Source organism: Onychomys torridus, chromosome 1 (genome assembly GCF_903995425.1).
Source record: "Onychomys torridus chromosome 1, mOncTor1.1, whole genome shotgun sequence".
Lineage (NCBI taxonomy): Eukaryota > Metazoa > Chordata > Mammalia > Rodentia > Cricetidae > Onychomys > Onychomys torridus.
Genome location: NC_050443.1, coordinates 135,068,281 through 135,094,375, shown reverse-complemented (window position 1 = coordinate 135,094,375; position 26,095 = coordinate 135,068,281). Strand labels below are relative to the sequence as shown.

General features: G+C 38.7%; 2 protein-coding genes across 2 annotated transcripts in view; one reads left to right on the top strand and one right to left on the bottom strand.

Annotated features, from left to right (window-relative positions):
- The window catches only part of Vps13a (vacuolar protein sorting 13 homolog A), a 215,148-nt gene extending 201,794 nt beyond the window's left edge, over nucleotides 1-13,354 (top strand). The window contains exons 69-72 of the mRNA XM_036206892.1: nucleotides 5,072-5,157; nucleotides 8,988-9,111; nucleotides 9,326-9,400; nucleotides 12,113-13,354. Coding sequence (XP_036062785.1) covers nucleotides 5,072-5,157; nucleotides 8,988-9,111; nucleotides 9,326-9,400; nucleotides 12,113-12,163 — 336 coding nt within the window. The 3' untranslated portion in view covers nucleotides 12,164-13,354. The remainder of the gene's footprint in view (nucleotides 1-5,071; nucleotides 5,158-8,987; nucleotides 9,112-9,325; nucleotides 9,401-12,112) is intronic.
- Nucleotides 13,355-19,482: 6,128 nt separating this feature from the next.
- Nucleotides 19,483-26,095, bottom strand: part of Gna14 (G protein subunit alpha 14) — a 161,236-nt gene continuing 154,623 nt past the window's right edge. Inside the window, exons 5-7 of the mRNA XM_036197075.1 lie at nucleotides 24,494-24,623; nucleotides 21,421-21,574; nucleotides 19,483-20,136 (exon numbers count right to left, since the gene is read on the bottom strand). Of these exons, the coding sequence (XP_036052968.1) occupies nucleotides 19,946-20,136; nucleotides 21,421-21,574; nucleotides 24,494-24,623 (475 nt within the window). The 3' untranslated portion in view covers nucleotides 19,483-19,945. The remainder of the gene's footprint in view (nucleotides 20,137-21,420; nucleotides 21,575-24,493; nucleotides 24,624-26,095) is intronic.

The window sequence follows — 26,095 nt, the reverse complement described above, 5'->3', positions numbered from 1 at the left end:
GCATACCTAAACCTCTGGGTGCATAGGCAGAAGCAGTATTTGCCCAGAACATAATAATATTCTCCTGAATATTTTATATATTATTTATAATTCTAAATTCCATATAAGTGCAATGTAAATAGTTACCATATTCCTCAGGAATACTGGTAAAGAATGTGTGTTATAGATACAGTTATAGTTTTTAAAAAGTACGTAGGATCCCAAGGATGATTGGATGCTGAAACCACAAATACAGAGGGCCAACTGTAGTGCTGTGTTCACTGATTTTGATTTTAAAAACTATTACTTGAGTTATAGCAAGACTTCATAGGTCGGGGCTTAGATTCTTGAGCCAAACAAACCTTTAGTTTTAACCTTTCCTTTTACTAACTTCAATCTTTTGATGCCTGTCTCACCTCTGCTCCAAAAATGGATAGAATTTGTAGTGTCACTTGTCTTGGTATTGTTAGGATTAAAACAAGTAAGATAGTGGATGTGATTATTATTAGTATGCCTAATAAGAACTCTATTGTATTTTTATTATTCCAGATGAATACCAATTTATGCTAGCTCTTGGCCACCATTAATAAACTATGTATTCCTCATTTGTCTCCTCTTTGCCAGGATAAAAGCATCATTAAATCTCATCCTTTTTCTTTCCTTTCAAGGTTAGTAGAATAGTTATAATACCATGATAATTTCTACATACTAATTGTTCAAAATAGAAACAATAAACCCATTTGGACTGTTTCTAATTATACAGTATTGCAAATGAAATGCTATTGTTATTTCAAGTATATATAAGAGGAATAAATAAATACTGATGAGTAGATGTCCTGCTTGAAATACTGTAGTCACTCTGCACTTCATAATTTTTCATGCACACACACTGCTTCTAGAATGTGTTAGGTCGCCTGGGAGCAGTGCATTTAGCTATTTCATGAGCATAATTCTTTGCTTTCTCCAGGCTGTTTTTGGCTGTACTAGATGGTAACATCTCCTGAGATTTAACTTCTTCACTTGATTTTATATAAACGGTTATACTCAGCTTTCATATCTAAGCTGTCATCATACCTGTACCTATGCTTTGGCTGATAGTCAGGATAGCTCATAACATATGAGGAGACAAAGGTATAAGGGATTAAAAACTTCCCCTTCAAACCTAATGACAAAGCATTAAGATTGGACATTTTAACTGCCTTGCCTTTCTGTTTGTTCATTGTGTAAGAAAGCACTGAACTTTGAGGTCCTTGTTCTTACCATGGTTCATTACAAAGCTTGATTGATACCTTCTTTTTTAGTCATTGATTGAAGTTTCAATTAAAGTGACTTAGTAAAACTTTTTTAAATCCCTGAAATGCTTACAATTCTTAATTGTAGTATTTACTCCAATTTTCTGTAAAGGTAAGATTCTTTTAAGCACAACATCATTAGCTATCTCTTTCTCCCTGTTTCTTCCTCTCCTTCATTCTCCTCTCTTTCCTGGGACAGTCTTTCTATGTAATAGAGGCTGACCTGGACCTTGTCAGGAAACTCAGGCTGGCCTGTGTCATCCTGTTAAGTCCTGGTATCACAGATGTGTGCCACCTGGTTCATTTTAATTCTGCATGTTGCTGTCTTTATTAGTTATTTAGTTTTTTTGAGACAGGGTTGCTCTGTGTAGTTCTTGCTGTCCTGGAACTCACTATGTAGACCAGACTGGTCTCAAACTCAGAGAGATATGCTTGCCTGTGCTTCCCATGCTCCCAGGTGTTGGTATTAAAGGTATGTGCCACCATTCCTAGCTCATGTGTAACTGTATTAAAAAACAAAACACAAACCTCATGTGACTATGAAACACTTCTAGGAGAGTCATGTATTTTGATCATATTCTAATTTGGTTTAGTAGGTTTATTCAATTACATTTAGTAAAGTACCATAGGATCTTGTCTCCAAATTCAGACAGGAACTTTTTAAACAATAACCATGTGAAATGCTGTCTACAGATTCTGACACACATAGTGAATGCCGTTTTACAAGTAATTCATATAGACTATTAATGAATAAGGCAAAATTGTTTATCATTTATCACTACACTACAAAAAAAAAATAAAGGTCACAAGTACTAAAGGTACTGGTTGTTAAGTCCTTGATACTTCAGCCAAATACTTGGTATCTAAAGCTTCCATGTGTTGATGCCTAACTTTTATTGTACTCATTCTTTTATTTTACATGGTATCTGAAGTTACTGTAGTGGAAACTTTCAAAACTAGCATCTGTTTAGACTACAAGGATGTAGGATTTTGACCTGTTGGTTTAAAATATTCACCCAAATTCAGCTACTTTAACAGCCTGCCTCAGTAACTGGCATCCGCCAGGTTTGTCAAAGAAGTTTTTAAGGTAGCATAGCAAAGCGTGACTGACATGTAAGAGGGGCCATGGTTTAGTGAAAAGTGTGCATTAAAGATGCAAAAAGCCATGTTCTGAGCCATGATTGCAGTTAATCCCAAGCTAGTCAACTGTAACCTTACTACACAACTGTGGAGGCTGAAGCACCCAATCCTCAGTTTCTTCATGGATAAAGATTGTGTTGAATGAACAATACCATTTGTGTCAAAGTCTGTGGCATTTTGATGATGTTTAGAAAACCATAAATTTTCATATAAAATGTAGTTGACGAAGTCAAATAATGAGCCAGGAAATTGTGACCAAAAGTACATTTCTAGACTGTAACATGGCTGGTAACCTATCAGATTCTCTCCTATGCTTCTGCAACTTTAGTTTCAAAGTTTTAGACTCTGCCTATAATGTTCTTACTCAGTTTCAGATGCTGATAGTGGAGACACCTGCAGAGCTATGCTGCACGGTGACTTTGTTTATTCAAATATATCAACTGTAATAACAGGAACACAGTTGGATATGCTTCAAAACATGCTGTGTCCATTTGTTTTTCCAATGTTGCATATAAAGATGAATTACCGAGAACACTGCACCAATTACATTTGTAAAAGATTTGTAGCTTGCTTATACCAGATGCTGTTGTGACTATTGAAATTGGTTTAATTTGACCAGGCACAGCTTAGAATTGTTTGGTCTTAAGTGAAAAACAATGGAAGGTTCAGTTGCAGTACCCTGTTTTGATACTAACATAGAAGCTAGGTCCTTGGAGTTGAATATTGGCTTTTATGTGGTTGGAAGGTTATAATTTATAATGGACTGTATAGACTTTCGACTTTTATAGTAGTGGTGTAAGGGAGTTGGTATTTGTCTTCTTGGTTTCAGAATTTGGCCAGTTAAAGCAGAGAACCCTTTCATGGCTTACTTATTTCAAATAAAGACAAGTTAAAGTGTGTACAGTTAAAAAGACGAGCCACTCCTGCTGCCATCAGTTCTTGACAAGCCAGAGAAAGAGGAGAGGGAAGGGATAAATACAGGGAGGAGAATAGGTGCATGGACTCCTCAAAACGAGTGAGAACATCCACGAAAAATGCATGGATTTTCATTTTCAAAGTTGTTCATCAAAAAAATAACTACTGATCTTGGTGGTACACACCTGCATTTGCACTCTGAGGCAGGGGAATTGGGAGTTTGAGATCAGCCTGCATTACAAAGTAAAACTCTATCTCAGAGTTTTACAGCTTTATCTTATGGGTGTGTATTTTATAAAACAAGAATAGATTATCTCTTCTTTATCATTGTGAAAGGATTTTTCCCCTTCTGTTTTGAAATGAGTTACCAATTTTTTCAGATATGCTACTGTCTGAAAATACCCCTCCTCTGTAAAATTGGATGCTGTTTTCTCGTAGCTTACATTGTTTATCTATTTCACCTAAGTCTTCAAACTTACGTACCTATAGTTTATAAACTATCTATTAACCCTGAATAAGTTTCTCTCAGTCTGTGGCTGTGTCCCTTTTCACTTGGTGTTTGACTGTTCTGCATACTGCAGTAGAGAATAAAGATGGTTTCCATGATATTTTATCATCTCAAAGTTAAAAAATGTGCATGTCAGTTCCTCCATGAAAGTAATCTGTCTGTCCCACTCTGCTGCCTGATGTTTTGTTTCCTTCCTTTGCCAATAAGGAATAAAGGTGAAGACTCTCCCTTACCTTTTATACCAAGATGTTTAGAACATTTTTGCTCAACTAAATGATTTTTTTTTAATGTAGCTTCATGGGACACAATCTTCTAGACTTTAAGATCTCTTGGGATTTCTTCATGGCTCCTAGCAACCTAAGTTCCTTTTTTTGGGTGGGGGAGAGGTGTTTTGAGACTGGGTTCCTCTATGTGACAGCTCTGGCTGTCCTGAATCTGGCTTTGTAAACCAGGCTAGTCTCAAACTCACAGAGATCTACCTGCCTCTGCCACCCATGTGCTGGGATTAAAGGCATGAGACACCACATCCAGTGCCTAAATTCTTAATAAACATCTAAAAGTATTCTTAATCACAAATTTTACATCGCTTGCCTTTAAAACACAGTCTGCTTTTATTTTAAATATCCAAAGTACTTGCATCCAAAAAAAAAAAAAAAAAAAATGATGTTCAAACAAGTAATAACAGTATGTATGGTTACATTTGTTTTTTCTAGAGCAAAAGGTTGTTAACAAACATTACAGTGTTTTAGCAGTCCTGAAAATGAACTTAGGCATTGTTAGTAGGCTTCAGGTTTGTCCAGAAACTTTGTTTCATATTTTTTTTAACCAGTTCTGAGACTGGCAAAGAAAAGCATTTTTAAAAACAGATAGGCACCTGTCTCTTCCCTATTAATTTCTGCGTTTAAATGTATATACTTAAATGTTTTTGTACAAATGTGATAGGGTTCAAGGATAAATTGTCTATGATGGCTTAATACCTATTAGATTGAATTTGGACCGGTAAGCTAACATCTTCTAAAAGCCTAATACTTAAAAACTGCTGTTTCTGTATTTGTGTAACATCACTAAAGCAGTGTGATAAACACTTCTACAAAGGAAATAACAATTGTATGCATATTTTATTCAATTTTGGTGTATGTATTTACTGTGTTAAGTATGTTAATGATTTGCCTCCACTAAGAAATTTTTCTTGAGAATCAAAGTGGAATATGTCAGTTTTATTATTCTTTTTTTATAGGTCATGGAAAATGGAAGATTTGCAAAATACAAGTATTTTACCCATGTCATGATCAATAAAACAGATATGTTCATGATAACAAGACGGTAACTTCTTTTCCTTTTCTAATATAATTGACAAGGGTGACAGGGTCTCATGTTCATAATTTCCATATAGCCACACTGATTGCTATAAAGTCTGATCATATGTGTAAGTTCAGCTTTGTGTATGCTTGTAGATAAACACAACCATAAATAAAAAGAACTAGAAGTTAGTTCAATATTTATTTCAACTGTTTCACTGGGTACAAAAGTTGTGTAGAACTGACCTCTCAGGTGGACTTCACCCTCCCAATACCACTCAAGTTGTCCGAGAAATGAGCAGTCCTTTTTTTTTTTTTTCATTTTCTTGACTTTTCAGATTTTTAAAAAAATTTTTTTATTTCAAATTTTATTTTTTTTAATACGGATATTTGTGTTTCAGTTTTACATATCAGCCATGGGTTCCCCTGTCCTCGCGCCCCTGCCCCTGCATTCTCCCAGCCCCTCCCCCCCCTTCCCATCTCCTCCAGGGCAAAGACTCCCCTGAGGATTCATTTAAACCTGGTGGATTCAGTACAGGCAGGTCCAGTCCCCTCCTTCCAGGCTGAGCATGTGTCCCTGTGTAAGCCCAAGGTTCCAAACAGCCAGCTCATGCACTAAAGACAGGTCCCGGTCCCACAGCCTATATGCCTCCCAGACAGTTCAAGCTATTCAGTTGTCTCACTTATCCAGAGGGCCTGATCCAGTTGGGGGCTCCACAGCTTTTGGTTCATGATTCATGTGTTTCCATTAGTTTGGCTATTTGTCCCTGTGCTTTTTCCAATCTTGATCTCAACAATTCACACTCTTACAGTCCCTCCTCTTTCTCGCCAGTTGGACTCCTGGAGCTCCATCCAGGGCCTGGCCATGGATCTCTGCATCCACTTCCATCAGTTATTGGATGAGAGTTCCAGCACAACAGTTAGGGTGTTTGGCCATCCGATCACCAGACTAGGTCAGTTCGGGTTTTCTCTCAATCATTGCCAGTAGTCTACAGTGAACGGTATCATTGTGGATTTCTGGGGGCCTCTCTAACATTTTGCTTCTTCCTGTTCTCATGTGATCTTCATTTATCATTAAAAAAAGAAAAATTTAAAAATCTGAAAAGTCAAGAAAATAATAATTCCTTGTTCTCCTTTTCTGTTCTGTTCTTGATCCATCTGGGATCTCCTGCTCCCCTAAGCTCTCTTTCCCTCAAACCTTGCCCTTCATTACTCCCACTGTCATCCAGGTTCATGTAGATCTCATCCATTTCTCTGTCATTGGGTGATCCCTGTGTCTTTCTTAGGGTCCTGTTTTCTAGGTAGCCTCCCTAGAGTTGTGAGTAGCCATCTAGTCATCTTTGTTTTACATCTAGTATCCTCCTATGAGTGAGTACATACCATGTTTGTCTTTCTGAGTCTGGGTTACCTCACTCAGGATGATTTTTTTTCTAGATCCATCCATTTGCCTGCAAACCTCATGATGTCATTGTTTTTCTCTGCTGAGTAGTACTCCATTGTGTACTTTATCCATTTTTCAGTTGAAGGGCATCTAGGTTGTTTCCAGGTTTTGGCTATTGCAAACAATGCTGATATGAACATAGCTGAGCAAATGCCCTTGTGGTGTGATTGAGCATTCCTTGGGTATATGCCCAAGAGTGGTATAGCTGGGTCTTGGGAGAGATGGATTCCCAATTTTCTAAGGAAGCGCCATATTGATTTCTGAAATGGCTGTACAAGCCTGCATTCCCACCAGCAGTGGAGGAGAGTTCCCCTTGCTCCACATCCTCTCCAGCATAAGGTGTCTTCAGTGTTTTTGATCTTAGCCATTCTGACAGGTGTAAGGTGGTATCTCCAAGTCATTTGGTACTGGCATAAAAACCGACATGTGGACCAATGGTATCGAATTGAAGACCCTGACATTAACCCGCACACCTGTGAACATATAATTTTTGACAAAGAAGCCTAAACTGTACAATGGAAAAAAGAAAGCATCTTCAACAAATGGTGCTGGCATAACTGAATGTGAATGTGTAGAAGGCTGCAAATAGATCCATATCTGTCACAGTGCACAAAACTTAAGTCCAAGTGGATCAAAGACCTCAACATAAATCCAGTTACTCTGAACCTGATAGAAGAGAAAGTAGGAAGTACTCTTGAACGCATTGGCATAGGAAATCACTTCCTAAATATAACACCAGTAGCACAGACATTGAGAGAAACAATCAATCAATGGGACCTGTTGAAACTGAGAAGCTTTTGTAGAGCAAAGGACACGGTCAGCAAGACAAAGCGACAGCCTACAGAATGGGAAAAGGTCTTCACCAACCCCACATCTGACAGAGGGCTGATATCCAAAATATATAAAGAACTCAAGAAATTAGACATCAAAATGCCCAACAGTCCAATGAAGAAATGGGCTATGGAACTAAACAGAATTCTCAACAGGAAGCTCAAATGGCTGAAAGACATTTAAGGAATTGCTCAACATCTCTAATTATCTGGGAAATGCAAATCAAAACAGAAGTCCTCTTAATGGCATTTCTTCAAAAGAATACATAGGTTTACTATCATTAACTGGATATACCAATGTGAATAGAACATTGTGTGAAGATACTCCCAGCTATGACATCTTCAGAAAAACCTGTAGACTAGAGAACCGCTGGGTCTTTTTCAGCATCTCTATCAATCTCAGACTGGTGTACATGATGGAGAGGAAGACTGAAGCAAGAGCCTGACTAGCTTATGTCTCAAGCATGGGCTATTTCTTAAATCACTGTCTGAAAGTGTGTGCTGTCAATCTAAAATTGGTATCTCAACTCCAGAGAGCAATTATGGGAGATTAACTAGAATCATAGATGAAATGCACTTTTCTAATTTCTTCCCCCATGATGCCTAACATGTATTTTTTAAATTTCTGATTTTTGACAATAACAGAACTTGATTTTCCTGGAAAACCTTAAGGATTTTCAGCATTTGATTCTTTTTCAGTGTGATTAGAAGAGCCTCTTTCTGGTGGAGGGTGCAAAGTGTATTATTCTAACCTGATACATCGTTCTTGAATATTTTCTGGTAGTTGGTTCTGTAAATGCTTACCATTCCTTAGAAAGAGCCTTATTTATATGACTTCAGCTCAGCTTTTCTAGTTATAGGTCATGCTATACATTTCCCACTGAGCGTTGATTCACCTACATCCTACAGACCTTTTATTTTCATTCTTACTCTATGCCAATTATTTTTACTATTTGAGATTCTTTAACTCATGATTTGTTTTAGAAATGCCTTTATTTCTAATCATTGGAGAGTATTGTTATTTTTCATCTTTCTTTTAACTAGTTTCTAATTTTAGTCCATTATGGTTTGAAAACACATACTTTTATAATTTCCATTGTTTTAAATTTATTGGATTTTATGTTTTGTTTTGTTTGTGGTACTGGAAATCAAACCCAGGGCCACACACTTTGTAAGGAGATAATTTACCATTAAGTCATACCTCAAGCCCTAAATTCATTAAGGTTATTTGTGGGGCTATAGAAATGGCTCAGCAGTTAAGAATGCTTGATGCCCTTGCAGAAAATTTAGGTTTAGTTCCCAGCATCTATATGAAGTGGTGCACAATCACCTGTAACTCCAGTTCCAGAGGATCCAATGGCCTCTTCAGGCCTCTCTAGGTACCTGCACACATGTACACATACATACACTCAGGCCGACACACATCCACATTAAATTTTTTGAAAAATAAGATTTTAATATGATCTAGTTTATGAATTTTCCATGTGTGCTTGCAAAAAAAATTTAAAAAAAAAAAAACATAAATCTCCCATTGGCCTAAGTTCCTCAGTTCTCAAAGTGAATTCTTTCTTCCCCCTCCCCTAGTGGTGTGTTGTTTGTAACAAAGGGAACATTTGGACAACTTACATGTGAATGGCAGTATAGTTTTGATGAATTTACCAAAGAGCCGTTCATTGTCCATGGGAGAAGATTGCGCATTGAAGCAAAGGTATGTAGATTAGACTGGTTTTTTGATATTTATATTTTCTAAAATAGTGCATTGAAGTTGTCTCTTTGATCTGTCTTTTATGAATGCTGCTTTGTCTCAGAATAGCTTTTCTAAGACGATGTAATCGTAGTATCTATAAAGGGGAAAAGGCATTTCTTTATTGTATTTCTACATTTTGTTTTCTTTTTAATGAACTTAAGAATTTTGTCTATAGGAACGGGTGAAATCTGTATTCCATGCCAAAGAATTTGGAAAAATAATTAACTTCAAGACTCCAGAGGATGCTAGGGTAAATATAATTAATCTTTTATTTAAGCCTCATAGAAGCATCTCACTTTAAAGCCATGTTTTGCAGGAGGTAAATTTTGTGTAGGGCTTTTGTTTTTAATAGCATTAGTATATATAATTAATGGTATATCCTTTAAACATTTTTCAATATATTCAACAGTCTGGCTTTTCAGATCAAATTGCTCTTCTTTATTTTTTGAGACAAGATCTCACTAAATAGTCCAGGATATCCTAGAACCCACCTTTTTCCTGCCTCGGCCTCTTAAATTACAGGTTTCGGCATGTTCCCCTGGTAAATGCTGTTATACTTCAGTTTTTAAAAGTCAGCAAACACCAAAAATCATTCTGTCCTAGTGTTAATCTGTCCACTCCAGCAGAGAAAGTGTAACTGTGTTGCTTTCCTGCACAGTTACAGGAGTGTAACAAAACAAAGAGACCAAACCTGTAGTCAGAAAAGCTAGGTCTCACGATTTCCCCTCTTGCTCATTAGTAGAACTTGGAGGAAAGTCAGTTAACCTAAGTTTCTTTGAAATGAGAGTGGTCTAAACTGAAAAGTACTGTGCATGGTTGGGGGTCATGACAATTACAAGAAAATGAAACCTATTGTCACATTAATCATAGCTAAGACACTGTTCTTGATGTAGCATTGTACTGTTTGGGGTAACTCATTTTACAAGCACTGGACCTTTTGCTTCATCCCTGTGCCTCCTGCCTTCTTACTACATTCTCCATCAAATATGGTTATCTACCAGTTCACTTGTCACATCTAGATACTAGCTGCTCTCCTCCTACGTAACTTGGACCAGTAAGCGTATGCTATACAATTTAGTACATGCTATGTAATTTCTATAAAGGTATTGTGGTTAAAGGCAACATTGACATACTGCTCATAGGAAGGAGGAATGAATTACCAAGAAACAGGAATAAAACACTCAAGTGTTAATATATTTGTGACCTGGAACAAGGAGACAGAATAGAATATGCTAACTGAGCTTTTCTTTGAGGGTAGATTTTATTATTACTTTAATTTCACTAATTTTTTTTACTGGGCTATGTTTGTGTGTTTCAGTCTTGGTAAGGAGCATGCATCTAGAATTTATTGCCAATATTTGGGCACATAGCTATTCATAATAATCTCTGATGATCTTTGTTTCTGTGGTGTTATTTTGTACTGTCATTTCTGGTTCTAGGTCTTCTTTTTATTCCAGCCAAGAGCTTTGTCTATTACTTTAAGACTTCATTGATTTATTTGTCTCTCTGTCATTTATTTGTTTTGATTCTTACACTTTCCCTCTAATTTGGAGTTTGGTTTGTTGTTTTTCTAATTCCTTAAAGCATAGTGAATGGGTTATCTCCATGTACATGTTACTTTGGATCAAATTCTAGTCTCTTTTTGCAACATTTGGTCTAAAATTGATTTTCTATCAGTATGGCTACTCCTGGTTTGTTCTGCATTCCATTTGCATGGAATATCTTATTCAGTCCCTTCCCTTTTAATTCATATATGTCCTTAGAAATGAGTGCATTTCTTATAAATCACATATTAGATTTGGTTTTGGAGTTGTATGGGTTCTTAATCTAGTCAACCACACTTTCTTTAATTTTGGAATATTTAATCCATTTATATTCCACATAATTATTCAAAGGTGAGGTCTTAATGCAGCCCATGTGGAACTTAAGTTTAACTCTGTTATGGCCTTGCTTGCCCTGGTCCCCAGAAGGTGATATCTTGCTCTGTGCTCTGCTGCCTGAAATTGGGGCAAAGGTGGTAATTGTAATCAGCCACCTAGCATAGTCCATTGGTTCAGTGACCAGGAGTTGGGGTTTCACTGTGGCATGGCATGGCTAAGTTTCAAGTCTAAGACCTGTGTTTAATCAACTGTCATACCCCTGGGGTTTGGGGGGCACATTTTTCCATGCTGAATTGCTTGAAGTTGGGTTACAGTGTGGTATGGGCAACTCTTACCTGCCTTTTTAGATGTCTTTTTTTGTTCTCCATACTTAATAAGCAGGCATTGTGGTCTCACCTAATTTCCTTAGCTCTTGTGAAGGCAGTTTGATACATGAGTAGCTGTTCAACTTGGTGTGTTTGTGAGGAGACAGTCACCAAAGGATCTTAATTAGCTACCTTCTAAATATTTTAGAAATGAGATACAACTATATCACAACCTTTTCACTCATCATGCAGATCCAACAATCATGGACATTGTAGATAGAAAGGTTTGTATTAATTTCATTTTAATAATTTCTAGTCCTTTCAACATAAAAATTTTTATCATGAGAGGATCAAAACTGCACAAAGATGTTTCTATGCTATTACCAACTACAAAATTATAATTGTTCCTACTCAAACTGAATTCCTCTATGCAGAACTGGTGCAAGGTAGAGTTTTGCAAAACTGATTTTTCAGACAATGCCAGTTCTCTAATTGCCAAATTATCCTTTTTATAGCAGAATAACTTATTGTGCTTTGCTTATTCTCAAGATGATCCTTTAATTCCCAAGATGAACTTCTAGTTCCAAGGACCTTAGAGAAATGCTGTTCCTCTGAACTCTGGGCTGTGTCTGTATTCTCTTCTATAGTATGTAGGTTAACTATTGGCTATCAGTTTATGCCCAAACTTAATGTTAGCTCTTAGATTTCCATTCATTATATTTGGTTTCATCACAGGTTCATTGAGATTAGTAAATGTGCTTTATTTCTCCCCAACAGTGGATCCTTACAAAGCTGGAAGAAGCAAGAGAACCATCTCCGAGCCTCTGAGGAGGGACACTGCTGCCTGGAGGCACTACAGTCCATTATTACAGTTCCATGCTCTACCCTCCAACCCTGTGGAGAATAGGACTCATTTCAGGGACCTCTGCTTTTAGATGCTTTCAAACAAACAAAACAGAGCCAACTGGGGTAAACAGCTATGTGATTAAAATACTAGAAGGTCCATTCAGTTTACTATTCTGAATCATGCATCTGGTTATGATTCCTAATATTTTATAAAAAAGAAGTGTTGACTCCAGGATAGTCTCAGTAGTGTAGAGAGATTGCTCACAGTCTTCATGTCAAGCAAAATGTAGTTTCCCAGTTAACACTGTAAACTTCTCTCATGCTTACTTTGTCTCCCTGAGGGATGGAAAATGATCAGATTAAGCACTGCCTCAGTAATGACATGAAAACTCTGGTAATTTCTTCAGAATCATGAAGTTCTTTTTACAAATAAATATTTTGGTATTTTCCTTATTTTAAAAAAAAAATGATTTGGTTCATACTATAACTGTGAAAAACAATCTTTTTTGAGATTGGACATAATACCCCTTGGATCACAGACTTAGAGGCTTTAAAAACTGAGTATCATACCCAACAAGGTAAAGTTCCTCCAGATCTTTAAAGCCTTGGAAATACTTCCTCAGGGGAACTCCATGGATTTACCCAGTTTGTGTTGTGAATAGACGGTTGTTTTCAAAGGAAAAAAATTAAAGCCTTAATAATGCTTATCTTTTGTTTACTGGTAACAGAAGTTTAAAAATACAAAAAAACAAAAACTCTTTCCAACATCTAAGCTCTAATAAGTTATGTTCTAGAATAAACAGCTTCACTCATGAGTTAAAGTGCAAACCCTAAAATCTAACCAGTAATCGTTCCTATTGCTTTGGATTAAGAATTTCAGGTTTGCCTACTTTGTAGTTATTCAAGTGAGAAACACTTACTTAAAAATGCAGGCTCATCAATACAAAAACTCTCAACTCCATCATAGTTAAAAAATAAGGTTACAGGTTTCTTCCCTTTGGATTTTGTCCAAGATCTTTGCTCTTTACTATCAATGGACTATTTAAAGTGAAACAGAATGAATGTCCAATTGTGAACTATTAAACAGAATGTCTTAATTGGATATTGTAACACACAGTGTTCAGTCTATATTGTCATGTTGCCAACTTGTTATAAACTGGTGTTGAAATCCAAGAGTCTGTTTGGTCACTGGGTATTTAATCTGCAAGCTTGTTAAGCCTCTTGCTTTGCTGTAAAAACTGGAATGAACAGCATGCCAGACTGTAGCTGCAGTTGTTGCTGCCCAAATCCTGCTAATGTTACCATCTGATTTCAGATTGTTATTGGTGGAATCTCCCAGAATGCTTTCTCTGCTAAACATAAATAGAATCACAAGATGACACATCTTTAATTGTTGTAGGTGTGTATCCCCAAGATAGACCTTTCTTCAAGGTAAAGTACAAGTTTTCTCTGTTGCTGAGCCTCTGCAAGTTTGCAGATTAAACCTGTGAAGAGAGGTAGTTAGAAGGTTGGTATCAGGGCTGGAGAGATGGCACAGTGGTTATGAGCACTGGTTGCCCTTCCAGAGGACCTGTGTTCAATTCCCAGCACCCATGTGGCAGCTCACACCTGTCTTTAACTCAGTTCCAGGGAATCTGACACCCTCACACCAATGCACATAAATAATTTTTTTAATAGAAGGTTGGTTTCATCTCCTTATCTGGAATGTTGCTTTCCTGGCATCCCAGTCACTGCCAACAGTTAAATACCTCATTAGTTACTACTTTCATAAGTTCAGAAAAATTAGATTCATAACTCCCCAAGTGTGCCATAATAGATGCAAAAGTAATAGCTAGCATAGCAATTCTGTATCTTCTGGCAGCAGCAGGATGTGCTTTATTACTAGTGCACATACATAGCTAATGTGTCTGTCCTCCTTGTTCCCGTATCAATAAAAACTGAGGAATAGCTCTTGTTCTTTATGAATCAGGTACCTATCACCTCCTCCCGTCACTCACTGTGCAGTAGAAAGACACAGGTTGTTCTAGTGTCTAATGTGTCTAAACAGCAATGAAAACTAGGAACATTAACTACCATTAACATAGATGAGGCATTAGCATAACATTTTATAATTTACAGTTACATGTTTGATTCTGTAGTCATTTTCAGAATCCAGAATCTTTTGAGAAGAATCATCCAGGAACCATAGTGTTCAGATTTCTCCAGTAGCTTTGCTTTCACAGTGTTTGGGGGAACGTCCTTCCCTGGAATCTGGTGTCTTAGGGTTTTCCATGATCTCTATCATAATCCCATCCCCTTTTTTTTTTTTTCTGATATGTAGTAGCAGTCGTATCCCAGTGTGTATCAATTCCTATCAAGTTTTACAAAACAAGAAAATACTCAACACTGAATTTCCTGTTCTTTGGTATCACCATGTTGGTTCATTCTTTAGCCTAGGCCAAGTGTTCCCTTGTATAGGCCTCTGCATTAAAAAGATCAAATCAAAAGGCATGTGCCATATGTACTTAGAGGTGTCTGAAACTATCAGATCTGCCTGTGCTCCAGGTCTTTGCTTTTTTATCTCTGATGCATCTGAAATCCTCAGTGGCAGTGTTTTTAAAGTATAGGTCTTAACCAATGGATCATGAAATCAGTTTAATAGCTAAAGACAACCATATTTTAAAAATGGAATAGTAAAGAAATACAGGAACAAGAGAACACATAAGAACAAATGTTCACCGGGCAGTGGTGGTGCACGCCTTTAATCCCGGCACTCAGGAGGCAGAGACAGGCAGATCTCTGTGAGTTCAAGGCCAGCCTGGTCTACAAAGCGAGATCCAGGACAGCCAGGACTGTTAACACTGAGAAACCTTGTCTTGGGGGGAAAAAAAAAAGAACAAATGTTCTTTCTGTTTATAACTTAAAATGTTATCACTTTGTAGTATTAGATTTTAAATAATGAATAAAAAGCCTAAAAGACTAGAGCTATCTATCCGTAAGTGCTGGAACTGTGGCCTTGTTCAGGGTTCTCCTTCCTGGAAGCAGGGTGGTTCGGTTGTATGTTTCTTAGGTAATGAAGAGCAGACTCAGAGCACAGTGGTCATCTTTAGGATGAAAAGGCAAGAGAGCTCTTGTTCTAGTGGATGAAATGTTTTACTTCCTTTTCCTCATAGAATATCGATGGGACCAGAAAAGGGATAGAAAATTAACTCAGGCAGATAACACCCAAAAAGACCACCCTCGCTACAGGGCATCTTACTCTCATCTGCTTCTGTCTGGCTTCTGCAGGTGGCAAAGATCCTGAAAAACGGGTAGCTAACAATATAAGGGGCATTATTGTAGAGCCAGAACACTCACCTGCTGAGGGTGCCATACAAATAAATATCAGTACATTTTAACTAAAATTACTGCATTTCCTCGTTTCCATAAGACCCAAGTAGAAAAGGAAGATTTACATTTCTTGTATCAGATTCTATGGATCCAAACTCTGTCTGATTTCCGTTGGTGCTGTATAGAATCACTTACCAGCCTTCACTCTAGAAAAAAGAACCCTTGTCCTCTGCCTGATCCTTTGGGTATATTTTTGAAGTTTATACTTCATTGTTAATGCTAACCTGCTTGTGTTTTTTATGATCTATTGTATGTAGTGTGGAGGGGTGAGCATTATACCCAACAGCATGACTTTCCCCACTGACCTAGAAGGTGGTGCCTTGCTAAATGAGAAGGGGCTGTGTCTTACTCAGACACAAATTAAAACCTTTTCTACTTTATTGCTTCTTTTGTAATATAATCTCGTGTCATTTAAAAGTATTTTTACTTTAGCATTATGAGTTCTTGATTTTTCTTTTTAAGCTTTATAGCATTTTTACAAGAGGAAAATTCAAGTTACCCAAAGCTTGACACATAAAAATGTAACTTCAGATTTTATAGGTCGATATGAGTATTTTTTTTAAACTTGAGTTTTTTAATGGAAATATAAATTTAAAACCTGCTGTGATACATATTAAATTGCTTTCAATCTGTCATTGAACATACTTCTGTGATATCAGTGCTTACTTCTAGTAAATCTTTGTAATAATGACTCTCATGAGGCTATTAAAATAAAAATATCTAATGATTACAAGTGTTACCTACAGCAGAGCATGATAAAAGCCTCAATGTTTATAATGTCCTCTTACCATCATTGTTTAGTTGACTATTCAAAAGTTTCTGGTATTTGGGCAGAAAAACATTTCAAAAAACAGCATACTATAGCTTAGAATAGACTATTCTCAGTATCAGTGATGATACACTCAAGCCAACCAATAATTATAAATTATATTTAGGACTTATTAGAGCACACATATAAATTTTTTAAATGGTCATCTCTGTATACAAGTGTATTACAATGAATAAAATTGTTGGGGGAAGTATGCTTTAAAAATGCCTTTCCTTCCTAGTTTTTCAGTTGTACAGTTCCATTTTTATGAAATGTCCAGACTAGTGTCATAACTTTTTATATTGACTTAATAGCCTATACTTCTTTGGAATGTTTATTATTTGGTGAAAACCTGGCCATTGGTTACTATGGGTTTTAAAATTATTCCTCGTGGCATCACTATTTCCTTCACTTTCCTATTCTTTGTATCTCTTGTATGTAAACATGACCTAATTATCTATGACACAATGGTTGCCTTAGTTTTGTGTGTTTTGATATAGTCTATAAACACAGGCATTTCAAATGTGATTCTTATTCTTAAAAGTCATCTTTGTCTTTTTCTTTCTAAAAATTGCCCGAAAATACTAACACTTGAAACAGTACTTATTTCTTGGAGGTGGTAGATTTTGATTGCATGCTAAAATGGCTACCCAGTTTAACCATATGTGAGTCCAATAAAGCTTTCCTGTCTTTGGTCTATTTAGGTTATTATTGAGTAGAACCAGGAACATGTACCTTCTCCTGCCTGTCTAAAATCTACCTTCTCTGTGGCCTAAGTCACTCTAAGAAATCAGTGTCCTAACTTTTTAGTTGAAGTGGACAGCTTTCTAGACAAGCTCTAGACAAGCATGCTCAGCATTAACTAACAGCTTGAGGAAATACTCGGTGAACAACTTCAGATGGCTAATACTTTTGGTAGTTAGGATGAGGATATTTTAAATAGAAAGGCTAAGAGAATTTCTGCAGAAAAATTAATATGGACAGAAATCACTAACTCACCCCTGATATGGAGAATTAACCTTGCTGTAACTGAAAAGGTTATTTGTTACCACCCTTTGATTTATTCCAAACCTCTCTTGTCCTGAAAGATACCACTTTCTTGTATGTCAACCAAAGGTTAAATTGTTACTAACTCAATGCTAGAAGGTACTTGAAAAGAGAATCCCACATTGACTCTGATTCTGTTGGTAATACTTTTTAGATTAACTGGCTAATGAGACCTAGTTAGTCACCTTTAACCATCCATGGCTTGTGATAGGGAGGGATAGCAACACTGAATGTTTTGTTTTCTTTCTGTGATTTTAAACATCTTGAAGAGTTACCCTTTTGTCTTTGTCTTGATGGCTATTGTTTAAAATAAAATTTAGCATCCATTTGTCCAGTTCATGCTTTAAGTAAAGACTGGCTTTCAAAACCTAATGCTGCTTTGGTAGAATGGGTTCACATTTGGAATTGTTCCAACAAATTGACAATCTGGAGGTCTAATAACTGGGTGTAAGAAAGGCTTAGTTCTGCTCTAGGAGTTCAACCATGTGGTTCTGTAACAAATGTAGCCAATCTGAGAATGTTTTTACACACTCAACTAAGAAAACCCACAGTGACTGAAAGCATTGAGGATGAAAATGCACATAATATACTAACCCTCTACAACATGCAATCCAGCAGTGCACCACAGAAGATACTGCTTCCCCTCATGTTGGTATGGCTGACTGGGAACTGCAGCTTGCAGTATCTCAAGAGAGTACCAGGCCAAAAATTATTAGCCTGAGAATGATCAAAATTCAAAGTTCAGTTGCTACTGGATATATGTCACTTTCTCACTGTTGTAAAAGCTAAACCATTTTAAGTTGGAGACCCTTTGAAGATAGGGTATATCTACCTTTTACCAAAGTGTACATGTAGCGCCCAGTGAGCAGTAGAAACAAAGCCATCCTAGGCCTTTAGTCTAAAGCACTCTACTGAGCAAGATCTCCAGCATACAGACATAATTGAAGACTTATTTCAAAAGAGGGAAATAGGAAAGCTGCCGAGTTGTTGGTAAGGCTGTAGCATTTTTCTTTTGAACAAAACCATCATCCACAAGTTCCAAGAAATACATCAGTGCTCCTGGTAGAACAGTATATTCTCAATATCCAGAAAGGCACAGCATACACAATTCAAACATAGATTTGTGATTACCATCAAAGTTTTTGCAAGGCTTACATGGCATTTGTTAAACAATTTATGCATTAGCCATTCCATATGTTTATAAGATCTGGCCATATGCATCAAGATATACACATGCACTATCTACAGCCCATTTATCATCTATCTCAGTGTTGGCTTCACCTCCAAATTGTGGCAAAATTAGGTATTGGGATAATATGAATTTGGCTTAGAAAGTTGACATGAACTTATTTTTTAAAGAAATCTTAGCTGGGGGTAAGCTCAGTTGGCAGAATGCTTGCCTAGCATGCACAAAGCCCTGGGTTCCATCCCAAGCACCACATAAACTGACCGTGGTGGCACATACATTCCAACACTTACTAACCTGTAAATATCATTGTCAATGTCATTCAGTTTTAAGACCTCTTAATGTCAAGAATAATTAGCAACAGAGTGAGAACTCTCCTGCTTTAAATAGGTTATGTATATGAAGACAAGAGAATCAGAAATTCAAGGTCATCCTCAGCTGCATAGTATGTTTGAGACCAGCATGGGATAGTTGAGATGTTGTCACAGAAAATGGGAGGGAAAAAAAGCTGAGCATGGTGGCACACACCCACAGTGCCAACGAACACTTGGGAAGTCTAGGCATGAGGATCAAGGCCTTCATTAATTACATAGCAGATGTGGATTGAAAGCCAGCCTGGGCTACTTAAGACCCTATCTTTAAAATGAAAAAATTTAAAACAAAGGAGGTGGGGCATAGAAGTCTTTGATTGTGTGATAAAATGATGAGGGAAAGAAATGTTAAAAATAAATAATTTTTAAAAAGACATTTCTGTTTTATGTACATTGGTGTTTTGCCTATGTGTATGTCTGTGTGAGGGTATCAGATGTACTGGAGCTGGAGTTATAGACAGTTGTGAGCTGCCATGTAGGTGCTGGGAATTGAACTCAGGACCTCTGGAAGAGCAACCAGTGCTCTTAACTATAAAAAATGTCTTTTAAGGTTTATTTTAAAACCATCATGCCTATTAAGATGTTTTAGTCACCCAAATTAATCCTAGAGGTCTGAAAGCATGATCTGTAAATTAACAAGTCCCCTCTGTAATGTGATTTTTAATAGTTGTTGAACACTTCCAGTTTAAAAAGGGGGGGGGGGGCAGGAGGATCACAGTGGCCTTCTAAAATCCTATGAACTACCAAACTCAAAATTTATGCCTAAACCTTACATCCAAACAGTAAGAAACGAAAAGACAATCAAGAATTAAAGACACTTGAAAGATGTTTGCTTTACCAACCCTTTTAAGTTACACTACCTATCTCTGTCCTTATGGGCTACATAATGTCCTTGGAGCCTGGCCGAGGTGGTCAAAAGCACTTGTGGAACAGGCGGGAAGAGCTCAGATCACCCTCCGTCTGGGAGGAGTGCGCCACACCATTTACACCAAGTTGAATTCCCGTAGGTTTAGCTGTAGGATTGTGTCTTTGACAGCAGCAAACACAAAGCGGATATTCTCAGTGTCTGTAGCACATGTGAAGTGAGAATAGATGACTTTCTCTTTGTCAGGATTCTGGTCTTGATACAGCTTCAGGATAAAGTCCCTGGCAGCTTTGACATCTTGCTTTGGTCCTGGTCATGAAAGGAATAGAAGATACAGCTCACTGCCATGTCCTCCCACAATCCTTTCTAGTATTACTGTTCTTATTTGGGAACCTTCTTAATCAGTCGTACTTCATATCTAAGGAAAGTTTACCTGGAGTAGTTACTAATTTCACATGAATCTATAAAATAATTTTAAATAGTCTCCATTTTATGCAGTGTGTCCATGTGTACATGCATGTGACCAGAGAACAATTTCATATTATCCAATGAATGCATACACCTCTATTGATAAGATTTTTCATTGGCCTACACCTCACCAACTAGGCTAGACTGGCTGGACAGCAAGTCCCAGTAATCTGCCTGTCTCCCCTGCACTGGCTCTGTGATTACAAATTCTCACTATCATGCCTGGCTTTTTGAGGTGAGTTTGGAGATTGAACTTGGTCCTTATGCTTCGCTTGCAAGGAAAATGGTTTTACCAACTGAGCCATTACCTAGCTCAGTGTTTGGTCTTTTTAAAGTGTCTGCTGTTATCTAAAAATTGTACTGTAAAGTGGTTTGTCTAAAAATCATGGCCTACTTTTGTTTTCTAACCACTAACTTGTACAGACAGGCAGCTGTGAGCTGGGGGGGGTGGTGGTGGTGCAGAAACTAGTGTCATTAGATTGGCTTTAAAGTCTGACCATTCTATACTGCCAGAGTGTTTAATCAAAGGAATGGGGGAGGGGGTATGATGAAACACTAACGTAAATATCAATGTCAAGAGCATACTGAGACCTCTTGTGCTGGGAGGGATTAGCAAGCATTCGAACTGTCCTGCCTGCCTTGAGCAGGTTGCATACATGGAAGACTCCAGCACCACCCTGTGACTGAGAAGCAGATAACTTGTAATCCCCCAAAGCAGCAGGTACTCCCACTGAAGCTGTGAGAGCCAGCTCTGCCAGGGAAAGTTGAGTGAATGCATATGCAGCAGAATGACCAAGCTGCCAGGGCAACAGAAAGGGGGTGGCACACTAGTGTAAGCTGTAGACAGGTACAGGAGGGTCAGAAGGGTTTCCAAGGTGAGGCACCTCAGTTGGGGCCTGACCAGCCAAGTGGAATAAGCCAAATGAGTTGGCAAATGTATTCAGGCCCTTGCAGTGGCAGGTGTTGAAGTGAAAACATCATCTGGGGCAATGAGAAGTGTAGTTGGAAGTGGGAACATGAGAGCCCATCAGGGAGGCCCCAGAAAGCCAGACTGAAGACTGGAGCCTGCTGCAGGTGAAGAAGTCCACAAGGTTGGTGTGAGAGCGCTGTTCTCCAGACACTTACCTGTGTATTCTGGGAAATAGCTAATTAGATGAGAGTACATGATTTTCTCTTCCAAAAGATCCTTCTTGTTTAAGAACAAAATCACAGATGAGTTCAGAAACCAAGGGTAGGTGATGATGGTTTTAAACAAGGCTTTGCTCTCTTCCATACGGTTCTAGTGAGAAACAAAGTTAGGATAGGTCAGAAAGGGAAGCAAGACTTGGAAACAGCACGTTAGAAGTGCATCCATCAGTCCTCTCCCCTTAGGATCTCTGCTCCTAAGATGTATGATGGCAAGGACGTAGGTCCCCCAGACTTGCTTCTGTTTGCTCCAACCACATGCGCTCATGCGTGCGCACGCACACACACACACACACATACACACACACACACCCCTACTTTCTCAGCATCCTCTTTGGAGCACTAACTCTTTTCTTGCCCTAAACAAGGCTCTTATACAACTTGAAGCAAAACGTTGATGTTGTTAGATAAGGTGTTTGTGTTCTGTAACTGTTTGATTAACAGGTTTTGAGTTATCGGCTTCAATGGGAATGTGCTTCTGAACAGTGCCTCATGAGTGTTACAACACAGGAGGAAGGAAAGCTCTTCCAAGAGGGACACAACCCTGAGCCCTTGGGTATTCTAGACTCTGGTTCAAAGGGAACCAACACTGCAGAGCACCATAGCCACACTTTACAAATGGGATGTTGTCCCATTTGGCATAGCATCCCAAAATTAACTTTCCCAAATCCATAGAGATTCAAGTCCTGTGACAATTAAGAACAGTAATTTTAACACATTTCAAAGAAAATACTAAAAGTCTCAAGTTTGAGAGGGCAGATAACTGAGAAACAAGTTGTATATTGTGACAACTATTGTTCTACATAACATTTTCTCAAATATTTCTAAAGAAAAAAGCAAGAACTTTCCTTTAGAGGAGGAAGGAACCATCAAGCCAAAGGTCCACACATGCTCCAAAGGGATGCACCATGAATCTACTTCCCTGCAAGCCCACCTCTATGGAAAGTACTATCAGAGAAGTAACTCATCCACTTTTAAAGATTCTCTAAAGCCTAGAGAATCTTTATCTCCAAAGGAAAAAAGGCTGTAAAGCAGAGTAAGTGGATCCGATGCACATCTACACCTGGAAGGAATGGGCAGGAATAGCCACCATTTACATTCTCCCAGACACCTGTGATTCCTGGGATGGTTTGTTTTGTTTTGTTTTGTTTTGGGTTTGTTTTGGTTTGGTTTGGTTTTGGTTTTGGGGGTTTTTGTTGTTGTTGTTGTTTTTGTTTTGTTTTTTTAGGAGAGACTAATATATTTAATTTCTAAGAATATTGGGCTGGTCTCCTGGTCCCTTGAACATCCAATCCTTTGACTCTTCTGAGAAACACCACAAGTAACTCCTAAGAATTTTGTTTTTTTCAAGAACTCTCTCTCTTAAAATTCTACTTGGGAGAGCTAGGCAGCAGCCACGGTTACTCTGCTAGCACAAGTAAATGAGTTCACCCTCCATTAATTAGCTAATAGAGTGACACTCCTCAGAGAAGCTTTCACTCAAGAGCTACAAGATATGGCTTGTTCACGGGTCATTGCCTGATCCTGGGCAGCACATTGATGATGGATGACATCCATGTCCTTGAAACAAGAGCCCAGAAATCTTGCTTAGTTTCAAAGAAAAAGATCATTTAGGAAGACATTGGTATTCCTCGGAGAATAACCTCACAAAGTAACCAACGGTCCTGGTTACTTTCTGTCAGAGCATGTAATGGAACTAGACCCAGCCAGCACCTTGCAGCTTTGTAAAAGGTACAGTACCTGCCTGGGCTGGATCAGCCCCAGATGCCCTGAAAGAGACCCTTGTAGGAGAGTAATTACAGATGTAATCTCAGGTAGCTACTGAGCTGCTCCATGTGCTAGGCGCCTCTGCCATGACAACTCAGCTAGGAACCTAGTTTGGGAGTGCCATTCTCTGGAGGCTGAGGAGTCTGCTCAGATGTTATGTTAGAAACAGTATCACTTGGGCTGGGGATACTTAGCATGATGAAGCTGTGGATTCAATCCATGCAGTGGCACACAGGTATAATCCCAATACTTAGGAGGTGTAGTGTAAGGCTAGAGGATCAGAAGTTGAAGGTTACCCTTTGCTTCATAGCCAGTTTGAGGCCACCTTAGGCTACACAAGACCCAGTTTTGGAAGGAGTGGGATGGAGAGAATTGTTAGACAATAATTGTATGTATTAGGGTCTCTGATGGGACTTGGAAATGAAACTACCCCCATTGGAACCCAGTAAACAGAACTATAACACAGGACCCAAAAGGCAGTATTTTTCCAAAATGCCACCAGCAGTAAGAATCTCATCTTTGCATGTGTGCAGGTTGGATTTTTACATGGTTTCTAAGGGCTGGCTTGGTAACCTGAACACCCCTAACCCAGTCCCAGGACTATCTGCTGTTTCCTGGTTTCTGTCTTTCATGACCATCATATTTACTTTGGGGAGCTTTGTGAACATCCTTGCTCTCAGACCATAACCACCATCAATCAACTAAGATACCTAATCAATTAATTTCCTAAGGAGCCTTAGGAAATTCTACTGGGCAACTACATTGGATACAGAGTTCTGGTCCATGACTCTTGGTATGCGGTAGGCTGCACCATCTAAGTCAGTCACATAAAGATTAAGTCTCCAGTTTGTTTGTGGGTTTTGTTGTTTGTTTCTTGTTGTTTGGTTTGGGTTTTTAAGACTATGTAGCCTTGGCTGGCCTCTGCTTGTTTTTGCCTCCTGAGTGCTGTGATTAAAGGCATGTACCACCAAACCTAGTTCTGAAATCTAAATATGTCTATCTGAGGATGCATTTGGTTAAGTGACATGTGACAGTATTCAAGTTACAGGGAACTTTGGAAATGAGTCTGCGGAGCACCAGTAGGTTGTATTAGCAACAAACACCTGAGTGCTGGCTAGAGAAAGAAAGTCGTTTTCCTCACCAAGCTAGCTTCTTGAAAATTGAAGAAATAAGACTGTCTTCCACAGTTATCACCCCCAACCCCACCCTTAACAGCATGCCTCTAAGTTCCAAATCCCCAGCATACCTCATTGTCACACTCAGCCAGAACTTGGTCATATTCACTCAGAGCAACCAAGAAAATGATGGAGGTGACACTCTCAAAGCAGTGAATCCATTTCCGTCGTTCAGATCGCTGGCCACCAACATCCACCATCCTGCTTAACAGAAGTGGATGGTCAGAGGTTGAAATGCACAACTCCAAGGAGAGAGACACCAAGCCATGACACCATGGAGTTAGTAGCTTTAGGATCCTCAGTGATTTTTTTAGAGGGAAGGAGCTCTTAAGATTAGTGTGTTAGAACAATGGTGCCTTGGGCAGTGAAGAACTATTGGTGGTTTCCAAGCAAAGGACTCAGATGGAGCCTGCCTAGAGATACCTGATACAGAAGTCCTTTTCTCCAACCACCCATATGGAGTCCTAGGACATAAAAGGGACAAAGGCAAGCCATCTTCCTGGTACCTCTGCTTTCTTCTGGTCCTATATTTAGATGTATCATTTGTATTCTGATTTTTAGGGCTGTGTGTGTATGTGCGTGTCACAAGTGCATGAGTGCAGGTGCCTCAAGACCAGAAGAGGTCATTGGCTGCCCTTGAGCTGGAGTTACAGACTGATAGGAGCCACTCAGTTCAGGTGCTGGTAGCAGAACTAACTCTCTTAGCCACTGAACCACCCCTCTGCCATGTCACTGAGGCCCACTGTTGCTAGACAAAATATAGGCTCACTATTACCAGGTCTGTGGATATTTTAGGGAAACCTAGTAGGTTTTAAGTAAAACATCTCTGTTTTTAAGTGTTAGTGCAAATCTTTTTTCCAATGCTATGTCAGACCATATGGGTCAGATAGAGCACATTAACTGTCAGGTCACACCCACCACCTCTGCATCCTCACTCCGTCCACACACCAATTTCTGAAGACCCCAAACCAGTGTGGTTAGATAGTCCATAGGCTCACTGAGGTTCCCAATACTACCATCTAGAAAGGTGCCTTTGAGTCAGGTTCTAGGGGTGCAGACATGCCTGTAATGCTATATGCATGCTGCTTGCCTCGTGTTGCAGAGGGGGAACAGAGCTAGGAGAGAAAGCACAAATATCAATAGACTTGGCATGAAGGCATTTTACAAAGATCTCAACTTCAAGCATCAGAATTCTTTGTCCAGAAAGACTGCATGGGGGCGATGCCACAGGCTGCACGGTATCTCCAGCAGGCATGTAAACCCAGTTCTACGGCTCTGGAAAGGCAAAACCTGTTCACTAAAGCTTTGGCAAACTCTCATTCTGAGGTGTTTGGGAGGTTGCAAGCAGCCTTCGAAGTTGAAAAGGTTTAAATCCATAGGTCATCCCAGGAGAGAACAACCATTAAATTAGACATATGTAACAAAAATGCAGAGTATTTTTATACCACAACCACCACCCCCCCATGTGACAGCACTGAAGGAGTGCTGAAATGGAACTGGAATAGTGGATTAGATGTGGGGCTAAAATGTGTATAATGATCCTCATCGGGAAGGATAGGGGAATCACAGATATGCAAGAGCTTTGAGGGGTTGGGGAGGTGGCGCAGTGGTTAAGGGCTCATTACTTTTGCAAAGGACCTCAGTTCAGTCCCAGCACCCATATGGTGGTTCAT